Source organism: Culex quinquefasciatus, chromosome 1 (assembly GCF_015732765.1).
Source record: "Culex quinquefasciatus strain JHB chromosome 1, VPISU_Cqui_1.0_pri_paternal, whole genome shotgun sequence".
NCBI lineage: Eukaryota > Metazoa > Arthropoda > Insecta > Diptera > Culicidae > Culex > Culex quinquefasciatus.
In genome coordinates this window covers 127779731-127797252 of record NC_051861.1, presented here as the reverse complement: position 1 = coordinate 127797252, position 17522 = coordinate 127779731, and the positions used below count along the sequence as shown (strand labels likewise).

Genomic DNA, 17522 nt, shown 5'->3' with positions numbered 1-17522 from the left:
GATCTCCGGCGTTTCCCTGCCGGAGGAGTTCCTCTACAACTACACCGAGTTCCGTACGCTGGAGGAAGCCGAAACCGAGCACCACCTGGGCCCGCAGGTCGTGCACATCTACGAGATCCGCAACGAAGGCCCGTCCACGATCGACGAAGCCGAGTTCTTCGTGCTGTGGCCATACGAAACGAACGACGGAGATCCGCTGATGTACCTGCTGGTCCCACCGGAAACCAGCGGCAACATCAAGTGCCAACCGAGCAGCTACATCAACACCCGTGACCTGATCGTGGAGAACCCCCGAAAGAGCTACCTCGAGAAGGTCGGCGCCTCCTCGGTGAACCACGACTCCTCGTCGTACGCTTCGCGCACGGAGTACCGCGGTTCTTCCGCGGCAGGGTCCGGAATCTCCGGAATCCATCGGGAAACTACGGTCGGTGGATCGAGCTCCGCTTCCAGCTCTCGCGGCGCAGCCGCTCAACGAACCAACACCGTCCTGACGGAGACCGACAAGCGTCGGCTGGACGCCGAGGAGGAGCAGGAATCCACCGGGGACGCTTCGTACGTGCATCGGCAGCGAGCGGAGAGCGCGTCGCAGTACTCGGCGGCGGCTGCTGCGAGTCAGCAGCGAGGATCGGGTGCTTCCGGTCAAGGATCTTACAGTCGAGGATCGTCCGCTTCGGGATCTTCGAACTCAGAGTCTGCTGCGACGGGATCGTACAGCTCCGGAACTTCCAGCCAAGCTGCGCAAGCCGCTTCAAGCCAAGGATCCTACGCTCGAGGCTCGTCCGGAGCAAGCAGCGGAGGATCGTCCCGCGAGTACTCCTACTCGAGCAGCTGGAACTCCTCGAGCGTCAACGGTGGCCCGGCGGTCACGTACACTGCCAGCCGGAACCGCACCGTCCATCGGGGTGAGGACGGTCGGGTGCTGGTCAGCGAGAGCAGTACGGAGCACTACGGCGGCAAGTCGGTGGCGGCGTTCGGCGGGATCGGAGCGAACGTCGACGGGCAGGTGCTGAATCGGGAGGACTTTAGCGACGTGTACCGGCAGCAGGAGGATCGCGCGAGCGCGAGTCGTGGAGCGACAGCCGGAGGTTACCGGCAGAGTGCCAAGTGAGTATTTGGGGAAGGGTTGGGGTTGTAGTACACAGTTGTAACCGTAACCGTCTTCCCGAAGGCCTTGCACAGGAAACGTGGGACTGATTGAGAGTCTGTTTGCGAGGTTAGCTACCGGTGACTTTTGCAGCTCGATCCGTAGACTCCCCTGGTGATCTTGACCTGATCAAACTAATTGGTAATCTCTTTTCAGCAGTGACGCTTCAAGATCCGGGTACTCGTCCGCTTCGTCGACGGCTCAGTCGTCCGGATCCAGCTACGGCAGCGGCAGTGGAGCAAGCCGGATCTACAAGACTGAATCGAGTCGTTCGGAGGACGTTAGCCAGGACATTTCCGGGTTGAGTTCGCGAACTCACGCAGCGATTCAGGGCAGTGAGTCTGGTGCGCACGGGCGGCGAAGGATGCACAGCCAGCAGGACGGCGAGGAACAGCGACCGGATCTGATCACGGGGGTGTCGACGCTCGAGCGGGTAGCGCAGGGTCGGGGAGGATTGACGACGGGGCTGGATTTGGGAACGCTGAACCGGCAGAACGTGGACGAGGAGGTGAGACAGAGCAGTGGAGGTAGCGGAAGGTATTCCGGAGGAAGCAGCTCGACGTACGAGTCGTACGGAGGAGGAGCTGGAGGAGCAGGTGCCGGATATTACGGAGCTCAACAGGCTGGCTCGGCTTCGTCGAGCAGGACTCAGACGAGTTCGTCGTCGGCTTCTTCGCACAGTAGCAGTTCCGGATCGAGTCATCGGCAGCAAAGTGGAGGTGGAAGCAGCTACTCCCAGCATCAGCAAGGAGCGGCCTACGGAGGAGTTCTGGGTGAGGAGGATCTGGACGACTACGAGTACGAGGACGGAGAGGACGGCTACGACAACGCTGGATCCAACTATGGAACAAGTAAGATTTCATTGAAACATTTCAAGATAAAACATTTGTAACGCTCCATCTTCCCAACAGACTACCAGCATCAATCGCGAGCTCACCTGAACCAGGGTCACGACGCCGTAGACCAGCGGTTCAAGCACTACCAGCAGTTCGACCGCCGGCAGCGCCGGCAAGCAGTCGAAGACGAGAACGACCGCGCCCTGGACGAGGCGCTCCAGTGTCGGGCGACCCGGTGCGCCATCATCCGCTGCATGGCCGGTCCCATCGGCGACAAGGACGTGGCCTTCATCGGACTGCGGTCACGGATCGTGGCCCACACGCTGCACAAAATCTCGTCCGGATCGTCGATCAACTTTAGCACGATGACGGTGGCTAGGGTCACGCGACTACCGTACATTGGCCGCCCCAAGGAGATGCCCATCAAGACGCACGAGATCCAGGTGGTGGCCAAGCCGGAACCAATCCCGACGCCGGACGTGGTTCCGCTGTGGATCGTGGTGCTGGCGGCCTGTGCCGGAACCATCATCTTGTTGCTGCTCATCTACCTGCTGTCGAAGGTAAGTTGGCGATGTTTGAGCTTGGGCGGAAACTTGCACGCAATGTTGCCTGAACTGTCACTTTTGTTCCTTTCTTCGGCGGTTGCTGAGAATGAAATATTTCATTTGCCAAACGTCAAACGCTGAGCCGTGTTGCTAAACCTACGATGTTGGTGGATTTTTCTGAAACGGTTCATCGGTAAGGTTCCTCGTGGCATGTCGGTAAACATTTTGGCGAGGATTGACACTTCATCGCCAAACGTCAGACTGACATGTGTCATTAAATTTGTGCGATGAAATATTTCCAGAAAATCCACCAAAATTGTAAGTTTAACAATGCTACTCTGAAGAAAGAAAAATAACTTTTAAAATCATCATCAAGACTGTTCAATTTCGGTATTTGCAAATTCAAAACAAAGACTGATTGCTGATTTTTTAACGTTGTTTTTATAAGCATTGACATGTCATATCAGTAAAGTGTTGTGAAACATGTATAATATTTCCAATTTTGGTACTGATAATTTTGACAGATTTTTGTTAAGCATTTAGAGCAAAACAATGTTAAGGGGCCAATGTAAGTTTGTAAACAAAGAATCTTTCGTGCTCACTTCTGATGTAAACATCCACTCACATTGGCCCCTTTACATTGCAAGCTTGATTTCATCGCACTAATCCAACAAAATTATCAGTTTTACAACACGGCTCTGTACATACTGTCAAAATTGGTCTATGAAATGTTTCTAAGACTCTACACTCCTATTTTAAATCACCCAGTTTTTGTCCAAACCAAACCTACTCAAAAATGAGTAAAAGGGACATCTGTCAAATTGGAGTGAATTTTACTCAGATCTGCGTGAATATCACTCAGTTTTCGTGAAATTCTGAGTGAAATATACTCAAATCTGACAGATTTCTGAATAGGTTCGGTTTTGTGCGTGCAGAAATGAGTAAGGATTCGTCTGTCAGATTTGAGTGAATTTCACTCGGAATTCAACGAAAACTGAGTGACATTCACCCAGATCTGCGTGAAATTCACTCAAAGCTGGCAGATGGTCCCTTTACTCATTTCATAGTAGGTTCGAGTTTAACTAAAACTGAGTGATTTTGAGCGTGCGTGTAGAAATGAGCAAGTGGGGAGAATGTCAGAGGTGAATTCACTTAGAACTCAACAAAAAATGAGTGAAATTTACTCAGAACTGAGTGATTTTTTTTCTTAAAATCTGACATCGTTCTTCTTACCCATTTCTGAGTCACTTCGAATATTGAAATTATTTGAATTTGTTAGTGTGCAGCTCAAATAAAAAAATTCGCCCTTGTTTTCAAACATGAAATATTTCCCAAACTCACGAAACATTTCGCCTCTCTCATCCGTAGTGCGGTTTCTTCAACCGAAACCGGCCGACAGACTCCCAGGAGCGGCAACCACTGAACCGAAATGGAAACTATCACGGCGACGAGCACCTGTAAAAAAAAGGTGGCCACCCTATTAACGTGTATAAGAAACGCTTAACGGAGAGAAATATTTCAGAAACGAGCAACGGAGGACGGTTGTGACTGTAGAACAGTCGGGGGAAAAAGAATTTCAGACGAAATTTGAAATTTTAACGAACAAATTTAGGAAAACAAAAAGAGAATGGTCACAATTGAAGCGAATTGCAGCCTATTTTCTTCCCTACGATGTAAGATTAATTTATTTTTTATTATTTTATTATTTTGAGTAAAAAAGCGTTCGAACTGCTCCGAAAAACGAACAAACGAGGTTAAGAAACAGGGCGCACAAGTTTATTTTTTACAGAAACACTAACCGCTTGATGTGATTCCATCGCCGTGCCAACCGTAAGCAGTGTTGCCAACCTTAACCGATGTCAGATCTGACAGCGCGCATAGAGTAAGCGAAAGTGTCAAACTTGAACTAACTAGTCAATTTAATTGAATCTAACCGAATTTGCGACACACTTTTGTCACGAGAGAGAGAGAACGCGCGCGCGATAACAATTTTAAACTTAATGTTGATCTTTCCCCTTAATAGTGCAATTAAAATGACAAAAAATAGCGGAAAGCAGGAAAAGAGAATTATTTTGAAGGCAGCAAATTTCCCCTTCCCAAAATAGCGTGTAAGAAGTAATAAAATTCAAGCATCAATGGTATCGTAGTTATTTATTTGTTAGGATTTCATACAAAGTGCCTCTAGAGAAAGAAAAGTGGTTGGTTTCGGTGCCATTTTTAAAACGCGTAAAACAAATTAAATTTAAACAAAATTGTTAAACGATTACTTTAGGCGGAGCTAGGTGGCTTCAAACTCATTACGTAACAATTTAAAGTGTATTTGTCCAACCTTTTCTTGTGTAAATTATTTACTTAAAAGTTTAATCGATAACAATAACCGTGTAACCGTGTTTGTTGTGGGCACCGTCATTCGAAATCGCACGAAAATCTGACGTTTCAAAAATCATGTTTGAGTTGATTTTGAGCGATTTTGTGTGAGAGTGCACGCTTTGAGATAGCAAACTAAATATTTCTTTCATGAAAATTGACTTTTTTAAATTAAATTTATTATTTTTACGTTTGCTTTAGTTTGAAATCGACTTCACTAATGATGATCTTCACGAGTTGACTGTAAATATTTGTCTTTTTTTTCTGTGCAAGCGAGCAAAAATGAAACGAGAAAATGAAAATAAAACGTATAACACAACATGAGAATTGTTAATTTTTGAGAAAATGTCCCTAACTTTGCATTCCAAATTTACTGTTTACACCTTTATTCCACCATCTTGACCAACTAAAATCTCTTGACTCACAGCGGCGCCACCTTGGTGAGTAGCCAAACTAATCACACGATTTCCACTAGTGACTCTCAGATGGCGTGTTTTTTTTAAAGGGAGCAATCAATAATGACGGAACGTTGCTTTCAAATTTAGTTGTCAGCATTTTTTGCGATTTATTTCATAAAATCTCATCAAATATCGTTAAATCTTACCATCTTTTGACGTTTCGTAATTTCCACCCCTTCCCGTCCGTTGACGACGCAACAGCTGTTTGTTTTCATCGCTCACCGTTCGTTTTCTCTCCCCTCCCCATTTCTCTCTCGCTCTCACGCGGTGCTTTCGTTTCGAAACGTCAAAATTTTGTTTGTGTTGAGAGCCGTCATAATTCCGTCACACGGGTTTTTTTTGCTCGGATTCTCGCATGTCTTTTCGTAGTGGTGTGTATAATAATTTCAAGGGTGTCTTTGATTGTGGCGGCGGAACGTCGGAAAGTCTCTGTTTTCTTCACCTCCAGAGCTTCGCGAAGTTACGTCGGGCAGGCACAAAATCGATTGTTTTCGTGAAGTGTAAAGCGAATTTCACGCGTGAAAGTGTGGCGAAATGGTGTAACGGTGCGTGACGGGTGAATTCCAAGTGGTTGTGATGGAGGTTGTCAGCTTTGCAAGGTGGGTTTTGTTGTGATTTGCGTTTTGACGGATGCTGTGGGCACTAGATTGGATTAGCTTTGGGCGGAGCTGGGCTGTCATTGAGCGGGGTAAGTTGTCATTTGTTAAGTTCTGTCAAATTTGGGAAGTCTGTTGAAGTAATGGAGAATCTTATTGCAAAAAAGTTTGCAACACTAATTGGATAAATGCTTGTTCTGCAACTCATCTATACTAAGCTAGTTGGGCGTATTGAGGAGGGAGAGCAAAGTGGCGAGAGGGAGAAAGAGAGAGAATGGGGAGAGAAGCGTTTTTGGTGAGAGAAAGAGCAGAAGCGAGATTGCTTGCGTTTGTTTTTGTTTTTATTATGTTATAAATCTCGCAAGATAAGGGTTCGTTTCCAATGTCAACGTAAATATTTTCGTTTTTTTAGAAGAAGAAAATTTTTAAAGGCGGTATAAGACTATGACAAACAAACAACTCGCACTTTTTGACAGTTTGCCTACTTTGTTTGTTCGTAGTCTAATACCTCCTTAAGATAAGTCATTTTTTCAATTTTCTTGTGCCAAACTGGCGCCACCAATCTTCCCTCAACAAGTCTTAGACCTTGAATTTTCACGTGCTTCCGGTGTGACCTTCAAATAGCACAACTCACACACACAAACCCAAACAAAAACACCGAAGAAGTCGGCACAAACTAATTTGCATACATGAACTGCACCGTTTATCTCTCGGTACGTGTGTGTGTGTGTGTGTGTTTGTTGGCCAAGTCGCGTTTTGCATGCTAATACGTACGCGTTCAACCAACAGGCTACACGCCAAATTGCCGCTGCGTGACGCCTTTTCCGGTTGCTTGCCGAGTCTGGCTCCAAACAGACTTTATTAATAGCGCTTTAGCGTGCACACTATTTAGCCCCGACTTTCGATGACTTTGAAAGGAACGAGGGAAGGTCCTTAAAAGTGTTTTACGAGCGGTTTTCATGCAACGTAACCTTCGAGCTGTTGCGCGGTTGAGGCCTTTGTGAAATGTTTCATTTGACAGCCTCTGGGTACTACACCTACCTACCTGTTGAAATATTTGAAGAACTGTCAAATGAAACATTTCAAGCGAAATTTAAGCCAAATTGTGCTGAGGGTTGCGCTGGTCGCACCCTCAATTACAAAGCAGGTGACAATGACAACAATAGTGTATGTGCAGCGATGTCATAAATCGATAATGAAACTTGTTTCGCACGAAGTAGATGATCAAAACACTTTAACTTGCAATAAAATGACTATTTTATTTGGTGATATGCTTAGCAGCAGGTACATATTTCGATAATTGTTTCATAAAAAAAAAAACTCAATTTAAATCTAATAATCACTTACAAATTAACACTTAACCGAAAATGGCATCAAATGTAGGACCGAATGGCGTGTCGACGATGGTCTACGGTGGATTTGTCGGCGGCGGTCGGAGCCATCGTCGCCGGTCGACTGTTGAACGAGAATCGTACCAAATTGTCCGCCGTGAGGTACTGCTCGCTGGGCAGGCTGATTTTGTCCAAGTTCTGAAAAAGAAAGAATAATTTCAGTATCAAAATTGATTACTTTAATGTTTTATTTCATCAGTTAATTTTCAAAACACATTTTTTTAAATTATGAATGCATCATCAGCCAACTTTGCCAAACGATTTCAGTCAAATATTTGACGTTTTTCGAATTCGTGTTGTCAAAATTGCCCGGTGAAATATTTCACCTAGCTTGAAATTGCGGGTTGAAACATTTCAGTACACCTGTCAAAATTATTAATTTAACAGTACACCACTGTTATCAAACAAATCAATCGTTGAAATATTTCAAAAAGTTCAACACAATCTTCTTTTTCTATTATTCCGATCTTGAAACTTTTTTTTATTTTTCGTTCGAATCAAATAATTAAATGCAAAATTGCTAGGAATCCAACCACCATAAATTCATTAACGACCCCACAAATAACATGCAATTTGCATCGCATATATATTTCCAAGTCACCGTGCAATATTTCGCTGGAACTGGAACTTTATGATGTCAGCTCGTGTTCCAAGTTGCAAATTGATTCTCAGACGCAAACTCATACAGCCTCAACGTTGTTTGCGCGAGAGTGACTTTTAACCTGGGCCTTAATTAATTTAGCACACGCCGCATTCCGCCGGGAATTGAAGCGGAACAATGAAACTAACACATTTGCAACAAAATGTTCTTATTCTTATTTCAGGAATTTAAAACTGTATTGGTTGTCGCGACGGCTGATAACGAATTCCACACAGGTTGATTGATTATTTCGATCAGCGATAGACCAAGTCCCAACAAAGTTCAGCTCTCACATACACTAGTACAGATTGAAACAAGTAACGGAATTGATAGTAGCAAATTGATAACCCTTGAGTGCACTTTTCTAAAAAGTTTATTTTTTTATTAAAATTAAATTTATTATTTTAATACTATGTTAATTATTTTGATATATAAAGAAGTCTTTATAATAAAAATAATCAATAGCCTTCGTTAGCGTTCCCATATCTATAATGTTTTCATCAACAAATATAAGATAAATTACGATTGCTCATCTTCAACGTTTGGTTGTTGATCAATTAAATGATTCATCAGTAAACGTTTACAAAATTTACAATTTTATAAAAAAAAAACAATTTTATAAAAAAAAATCTATTTTACAAAATTTACAATTTTATAGAAAAATTCAATTTTTCAAAATTTACAATTTTTCAAAATATACAATTTAAAAAAATTACAATTTTACAAAATTTACAATTGTACAAAATTTACAATTTTACAAAATTTACAATTTTATAAAAAATCATTTTTTTTAAATAAAAATTTAAAAAAAATTAAAAATTTTCAAAATTTACAATTTTACAAAATTTACAATTTTAAAATAATTACAATTTTACAAAATTTAAAAAAAAATACAATTCTACAAAATTTACAATTTTACAAAATTTACAATTTTACGAAAATTACAATTTTACAAAATTTACAATTTCACAAAATCTACAATTTTACAAAATTTACAATTTTACAAAATTTACAATTTTACAAAATTGACGATTTTACAAAATTTACAATTTTTTGTAAATTGTAAATTTTTTAAAATCGTTTTTTTTAATTTACAATTTTAAGAAATTTACAATTTTACAAAATTTTGCAATTTTAAAAAGTTTACAATTTTACAAAATTTACAATTTTTCAAAATTTGCAATTTTACAAAATTTACAATTTTTCAAAATTTGCAATTTTACAAAATTTACAATTTTACAAAATTTACAATGTTAAAAAATTACAATTTTACAAAGTATTGCAATTTTACCAAATTTTTCAATTTTACAAAATTTGCAATTTTACAAAATTTACAATTCTACAAAATTAACAATTCTACAAAGTTCACTATTTTACGAAATTTACAATTTTACAATTAAACGCAATTTACAATTTTACAAAATTTACAAATTTACCAAAGTTATAATTTTACAAAATTTACAATTTTACAAAATTTACAATTTTACAAAAATTAGATTTTTTTAAATTTAATTTTTTTAAAATTTAAATTTTTTAAAATTTACAGTTTTACATAATTTACAATTTTATAAATTTACAATTATACACAATTTACAATTTTACAAAATTTTAAAAAATTTACAATTTTACAAAACTTACAATTTTAAAAGATTTCAATACTTTCTACAATCCACAAAATTTGCCAAATTTATCAAATTTATCAAAATTTTTTAAATTTTTAATTTTTTAGGTTTTTCAAATTTTTCAAATTGTCTAAATTGTCAAAATTGTCATAATTGCTAGAATTGTCAAAATTGTCAATATTGTCATAATTGTCAAAATTGTCAAAATTATCAAAATTGTCAAAATTGTCAAAATTGTCAAAATTGTCAAAATTGTCAAAATTGTCAAAATTGTCAAAATTGTCAAAATTGTCAAAATTGTCAAAATTGTCAAAATTGTCAAAATTGTCAAAATTGTCAAAATTGTCAAAATTGTCAAAATTGTCAAAATTGTCAAAATTGTCAAAATTGTCAAAATTGTCAAAATTGTCAAAATTGTCAAAATTGTCAAAATTGTCAAAATTGTCAAAATTGTCAAAATTGTCAAAATTGTCAAAATTGTCAAAATTGTCAAAATTGTCAAAATTGTCAAAATTGTCAAAATTGTCAAAATTGTCAAAATTGTCAAAATTGTCAAAATTGTCAAAATTGTCAAAATTGTCAAAATTGTCCAAATTGTCCAAATTGTCCAAATTGTCAAAATGGTCGAAATGGTCAAAATTGTCAAAAATGTCAAAATTGTCAAAGTTTTTAAAATTGTCAAAATTGTCAAAATTGTCCAAATTGTCCAAATTGTCCAAATTGTCAAAATGGTCGAAATGGTCAAAATTGTCAAAAATGTCAAAATTGTCAAAGTTTTTAAAATTGTCAAAATTGTCAACATTGTCAGAACTGTCAAAATTGTCTGAACTGTCAAAATTGTACGAATTGATAAAATTATCATATTTGTCAAAATTTTCTAAATTGACAAAACTGACAAAAAAATTCGTAATTGTCAAAATTGACCAAATCGACCAATTTGACAAAATTGTCATAATTTATAAAATTTAAAAATAAAAAGTATATAAAATATCAAAAAATAGACAATTTGCAAAACTAGCAAAAGTCAAAAAAATACAGAATTTACTTAATCAAAAAACAAATTATGTTTAAAAAAATGGAAAATTTTAAAGTTTTCAAATTAATCAAATTGTTATAATTGGGACCTAAAATCATGCTTCGAATCTTGATATTATTGTTCACAACAATAAAGCTAATTTTGCTGAGTACAATGACCCTTTGCTCGGCCACTAAGGGTTTAAAATGAATTTTTAAATCAATTTAAAAACAAAAAATACTTTGCGGCCCATCTTGACAGGAAAGGTCCTACTTGACAGCTCTTTCCAAGAAGACCATATTTAATCAATCAAAAACTGTTGTCTGGCCATTTTTTTCGCGACATTAAATATTTGCAACAACCAAAATGAAAAAAAAGTGATCAGAAATGGATTTCAATCGTGTTTTTTGCTGTTGTATATAAAAATTTATTGTCAAAATCGTCAGTTTAAAAAAAATCAAAATTTTCAAATATATTCCAAAATTAAAAATAAAAGTTTAACAAAAATGTAAAATTGAAAAGTTTACAAAATTTTCCGAATCGTCTAAATTGTCAAAATTTACAAAATCGACCGTATTGACAAAATAGGCAAAATTACCACATTTACGAAATTTTTAAAAAATAAATTGTACAGAATTTTAAAAAATGTCAACCTAAACTTTAAAAAATATTTTCATCAGCCAAAATAAAAAATAAAATTGATCAGAAATGGTTTTAATCGTGTTTTTTGCCGTTGTACGTAAAAATTGACATAGGGCTTATGGTCATATCTAAGTGGTCTAAATTTTCAACAATTTTAAATTATTTAGAATTGTCAAAATTTATCAATATTTTCCAATAATTACAAAATTTGCCTAAATCACCAAGTAAATATAAAATAAAAAAATACAACATTTAAAATAATTACAAAAAATCAATAAAAAAATAAAATATTTACTAAATGATTTTTTTAAAGAATTTTCAAAATTTAAAAACTTGGTAAAGTTTAACAAATATGTAAAATTTAAAAAGTTTACAAAATTATCAAAATTGACTACATTTTCAAAATTTACAAAATTTCAATTCAAAATTATTTTTTTAAAACTTTTCATTTTTTAACAAAAAAAATAGTTTGCCACCTCTTCACCAAAATTGAGAAAATTAACAAAATCGACCAAATTGAACAAATCCACCAAATTTACCAAATATACAAAAGTTTAAAATATATAAAGTTTACACAATTCAAAGAAAATATAAAATTTGCAAAATTTACAAAAGTTAAAAAAATTAAACAATTTACAAAACTGTTAAGTTTTACAAAAATGTTAAATTAAAAAATATTAAAACTTTAAAAATAAAATGACAAGTGATCAGAAATGGTTTTCAATCGTGTTTTTTGCCGCTGTTCTTTAAAATTTACATAGGACAACATTGTAAAAAATTTCAAAATCATTACAATTTTTAAATTGTCAAAATTGTTAATATTTTCAAAAATTTACCGAAATTGCCTTATTTACCAAATTTACAAATTAAAAAAAAATACAAAATTTAAAATAATGACAAGATTAATAGGACAATATTGTAAAAAAATTCAAAATCATTACATTTTTTTATATTGTCTAAATTTTCAAAAGTTTTCAATGTTTTCCAAATTTTACAAAAAATTACCTAATTTACCAAATTTACAAAATAAATAAAAAATAAGATTAAAAATAATTACAAAATTAATAAAAATTAAAATATTTCGTTTTTTTTGTAATTTACGCAAATTAAAAAATATAAAAAGTTTAACAAAAATGTAAAATTTTAAAAGTTTACAAAATTATCAAAATCGTCCATTCAATTTCAATTAGAATTATATTTTTTTTACTTCTCATTTTAACAAACAAAAAATCGTTTGCCATTTAAGGGTTAATCAACGACTTCACCAAAATAAAAAAATGACTCACGCACTTTCGCACGCGCGCTCGCAATTTCCACCAGCCGCTGACTCACCTCCAACCGACTGCACGCCACCACCTTGCCATCCTCCAGCTGCCGCTCCGTTCTCTCCTCCAACGCCCCAAACCTCCCACCGAACCTGCCCTCCTCCCTCAACAGCACCGCATCCGCGACGGAATCGCCCAACGTGACCGTATTGCGACTTCCAATCTCGCCGAAATACTCGGCCAAATTCTCCATCGCCTTCGTCGGGTAGAGCCGCCTGGGGGCCGGCTTCGGAACTACCACCAGGCTGGTCGACACTTGCGCCGAAATTTGCTCCAGTTTGGCCGCCGTGCTGGGCTTTGCCGAGAGTTGGATCGGCTCGTAGATGCTTTCCACGTCCAGGTACCAGGTCGTGTTGCCGCTGGTGGTCGCGTTCAGTTCCGGCTCCGAGACGTTGAGGGTGGTGCTCTTTTGATTGTTGCCACCGAAGGGCCACCTTCTTGGCGTGACCTTGTCAACCTGCGCGTACTCGACGACCTTCGGCTCGGGTTTCACCTTGCCGATCTTCCGCCCCCCTCCACCCTCAACCAACTCATTGTACCGCTCGACGACGTGATTCTGGTACGTTCCGGCGTCCCCCTCCTGGCACTGGCAGTGGCCACTCCCGAACGCGTCAACCCGTCCCCGCAGCACCCGGTTCTCCGCCCTCAACTCACGGGTCTTCTCGCTCAGCTCCCGCAGCTGCCAGCACAGCTCGTCGATGATCTGGCCCTGCTGGTTGACGATCGCCGCCTGCTGATTGATTTTGGCGCACTGCTCGTCCAACTTAGCGTTCAACTTGTCCTTCAACTCGACCACGTAAAACAGCAGCTCCTCAAACTCGTCCCGGCAGGCCATCGTGACTTTGGGACAACGCTTCCGGGTGTCAGGCGTTAGAAGCAGACGTTAGAAGACGTTAGCGCGGCGACGACGACGACGACGTGGTGACCGAACTCGGCGATGAGCTAAGTGTGACTGGTTTAAGCTTGCGGGAGGTGGACCGGCGCGCGTCATTCTGCTGGAACTGGCATTGACGGACGAACTGATGGAGAAGTCGTGCTTGTGATTGGTGCTTAAGGTTCGATGGAATTCACGGTGAATGGTTGCAAAATTGTCAAAATTGTCAAAATTGTCAAAATTGTCAAAATTGTCAACATTGTCAACATTGTCAAAATTGTCAAAATTGTCAACATTGTCAAAATTGTCAACATTGTCAACATTGTCAAAATTGTCAACATTGTCAAAATTGTCTAAATTGTCAAAATTGTCCAAATTGTCCAAATTGTCAAAATTTTCAAAATTGTCAAGATTGTCAAAATTGTCAAAATTGTCAAAATTGCCAAAATTGCCAAAATTGTCAAAATTGTCAAAAACTGTCAAAATTGTCAAAATTGTTAAAAACTGTCAAAATTGTCAATATTGTCAATATTGTCGAAATTGACAAAATTGACAAAATTGACAAAATTGACAAAATTGACAAAATTGACAAAATTGACAAAATTGACAAAATTGACAAAATTGTCAAAATTGTCAAAATTGTCAAAATTGTCAAAATTGTCAAAATTGTCAAAATGGTCAAAATGGTCAAAATTGTCAAAATTGTCAAAATTGTCAAAATTGTCAAAATTGTCAAAACTGTCAAAATTGTCAAAATTGTCAAAATTGTCAACATTATCAAAATTGTCAAAATTGTCAACATTGTCAAAATTGTCAACATTGTCAACATTGTCAAAATTGTCAACATTGTCAAAATTGTCTAAATTGTCAAAATTGTCCAAATTGTCAAGATTGTCAAAATTGTCAAAATTGTCAAAATTGTCAAAATTGTCAAAATTGTCAAAATTGTCAAGATTGTCAAAATTGTCAAAATTGTCAAAATTGTCAAAATTGTCAAAATTGACAAAATTGACAAAATTGTCCAAATTGTCAAAATTGTCAAAATTGTCAAAATTGTCAAAATTGTCAAGATTGTCAAAATTGTCAAAATTGTCAAAATTGTCAAAATTGTCAAAATTGTCAAAATTGACAAAATTGACAAAATTGTCAAAATTGACAAAATTGTCAAAATTGTGAAAATTATGAAAATTGTCAAAATTGTCAAAATTGTCAAAATTGTTAAAATTGTCAAAATTGACAAAATTGTCAAAATTGACAAAATATCAAATTTGTCAACAATTTTGACAATTTTGACAATTTTGACAAAGTTGTCAAAATTGTCGAAATTGGCAAAATTGTCAAAAATTGACAAAATTGTCAAAATTGACAAAACTGTCAAAATTGACAAAAATGACAAAATAGAAAAAAACAATTTTGACAGTTCGAACAATTCACGGCTCGCCGTGAAATCGTGACTGACGATCGCAACTGATTTTTTCTCCAATATTTTTCCCACCATTCATTGCAGTGGTGTGACACACTCAAAGATAGCACTAATGTGTGTGCGAGATCTGGAAAGACCAAACCTTGGCCGTTTCTTTGCACAACTTCCATCGATGTGTGTTATCTGGTTAGCAGTCGCGGCAGCACCAGCTGTGCTGTTCGGTCGTCATAATGAACACGTACCAATACGCAGCAGGGGACAAAGTTGTTGATTATTTTGTCGCGGGTCAACAGTACCAAATTAAAAAAAAAATATATTATTAGTATTTCTTGTTGAGTATTTTTTTAATCAATGTGTTTGGACAGCGAAAATCTATGCTCCACAACAATAAAATTGCTTTTAAATTTGTCTCAGTTTTCATAAAGTTGAAATGAAAAAAAAAAACATGCAGAAATAATGTTTTTTTTCATGGCAAACAACTTACTCCAGAACAAGTATTTTCAACTTTCGAATAAATAGATAATCCTTAAAAAAATAATTTCTAGTGCTATTTAACTTGTCATGAAAACACAACCTAAAAGTTTTAAAATAATTAAAGCGAGTTTTTGTAATGATTTTTCATTGTTCCATTTATGGTATGATTTAAGTTATATGTTTATATGGCATAATAAATTAATTAGATTAAAAAAAATTAACAGTGTAAAAGTGGTTGAAATTAAACGATATTTTTTCATATTTGACCCTTTTACGCCTTTGGTAGCTCACGTGCTTCATCAATTTATAGCTTCAAACAGTAAATTCTCGAATACTTTTAAACAAATTTTTCTCGAGCTATCCTTTTTGAAAAAAAAAATAATTACATCAATTCAATTTCCATCCAATTTGGTCAAGGTAAACTAAAAAATGTTAAACAAATCTCAATTTTGATCTTGGCCGGCAGAGGTGAATATCTTATTTTCAAATCAAGACTAATATTCCAAAACATCAGGGGTTTCCTATGCAGATAGGACATTTTAGAAATTTAATCTAGAAATGATATAACAAAAAAAAATCGTTGACATAGCTTGTCGAAAATAAAATAGTTAATATTCATTCCATAATAGCATTATTTTTGTTGCCCAAGAAGTAAACAAAATCTATTCCCAGTTGTGAATGCTTCAGAAATAAATCCAGAGTTTTTTTTTTTTTTTTGAACTGGTCCTATAAACATATGATTTTTTTTTTAAATTAAATATGTCTTTATTGAACTTTCTTATAATAATTACATTTCATTTACATTCTAAGTGGTATGGCTAAATGCTCTTCATCTTTGTTTTATTTTTCGTTTTCTTATTAACTGTTCGCATTCATTTATTTACTTCAAATTGTTTTACATTTTTGCATTGAATCGAATACATTTGGGTAAAAAAGAAAAAAAATCACTTTAACAACTAATCCTAACTTAAAACTAAAAAAGCAAATTCATTGAAATATTCAAAATCATTAGAACGAGTAAACTACGAACTGTATTTTAAGATAAATCCTCCAAGCGTTCTTACTTGTTCCGCACGAGTTTTGCAACCACGCAGTGTTGTTGTCATCTCGATGAAAATGTTCATAAGTTCTTGTGGTGAAAACAGGTCACTGCTGCCTTCATCCGTTGATGCTGGTTGGTTTTCCCTCGGTTGCTGGCTGAAGCCAGGAGGTGTTGTATTCTCTGCAACTTTTTGCCACTGATTCAACGGCAATGGCTGCAGATTTGGAACCACTCGAACAGATCCCGCTCCAGGTAACGCCAAAGCAGGAAAATCCACGTCCGTGAAAGTTGGTGATGTTTTGCGTCGATTTGGTAGGTGCCTCGTCGTCGCTTGCTGCCGAATTTTCACAAACTCAGCACGTTTTGGACAGCTTCGATTCTTGGTCGAATGGTCGCCGCCGCAATTGAAGCATTTCGCTTCGATGTTCTCGTTGATTGTTTCGCAAGCTTGAGTTTTGTGCTCACCTCCGCAGGTTGCACAACGACTCTTGATGAAACAGTTCCTTCCACCATGTCCAAACTGCAAACAGTTCGAACACTGCGTCACGTCACGGTGCACTGGACGATAACGTTCCCAAGACACGATGATGTTGAAAATTGCCCGAACTGCTTTTAGCTCAAACGGCGTTGTCGATCCTTTCTCGAGATGAACCAGGTACAGTTGATCACGATACTTGATGTCCTTGTTGTGTCTCGTCATCTTGAAGACTTCGATCACGTTCAACTTCAGAGTTTTGAGCTCTTCTTTCAGCACACTCACATCCATGTCGTACAGGCCTCGGAGGACCTGTTTCATGGGGCGTTTACCTGGATCGTCATGGCTGTAGTATTCAATCTTTGTGTTGTTCAGGAAATCCCGAACGTAGTTGTAATCCTTTCTGGTAGGTAGCAGAATAGCCGAGCTCCCGTGGTCTAGTGGTACGGGTTTCGCTTTGTAAGCGGAAGGTCGATGGCTTGAAACCCATCTGGCGAGGCAAAAGGGGTAGGTGGCGGTCGAGAGGGGATTTCGGCTGCTGCGGGAATTGATTTGTCAAGTCCCAAGCCTCCCCAAAACCCATCACATCCAATCTCTCGGACGATCTGTTGGCGACTGAGTCTGAGCGTTGAAGAACTCTGCAGCAATACACA

The 17522-nt window shown here is 37.4% G+C and overlaps 3 protein-coding genes across 3 annotated transcripts in view; 2 read left to right on the top strand and 1 right to left on the bottom strand.

Annotated features, from left to right (window-relative positions):
- Positions 1–4: 4 nt before the first annotated feature.
- Positions 5–5211, top strand: LOC6051034 (integrin alpha-PS2; the record flags this gene model as incomplete). Its single annotated transcript, XM_038266558.1, has 5 exons — positions 5–1104; positions 1169–1213; positions 1304–1995; positions 2056–2540; positions 3894–5211. Coding segments are annotated over 5 exons (2415 nt in total), but the record flags the coding sequence as incomplete, so codon positions are not given.
- A 476-nt stretch (positions 5212–5687) lies between these two features.
- The window catches only part of LOC6051035 (protein retinal degeneration B), a 92069-nt gene continuing 80234 nt past the window's right edge, over positions 5688–17522 (top strand). Inside the window, 1 exon segment of the mRNA XM_038249615.1 lies at positions 5688–5949. The gene's annotated coding sequence lies outside the window, so the exon portion shown is untranslated.
- LOC6051036 lies at positions 7186–13594 on the bottom strand. The gene is made up of 2 exons (XM_001867492.2): positions 12589–13594; positions 7186–7475 (listed from the first exon to the last, which is right to left on the bottom strand). The coding sequence occupies exons 1-2, from the start codon at positions 13414–13416 to the stop codon at positions 7320–7322; spliced, it is 984 nt and encodes a 327-aa protein (XP_001867527.2). The 5' UTR covers positions 13417–13594; the 3' UTR covers positions 7186–7319.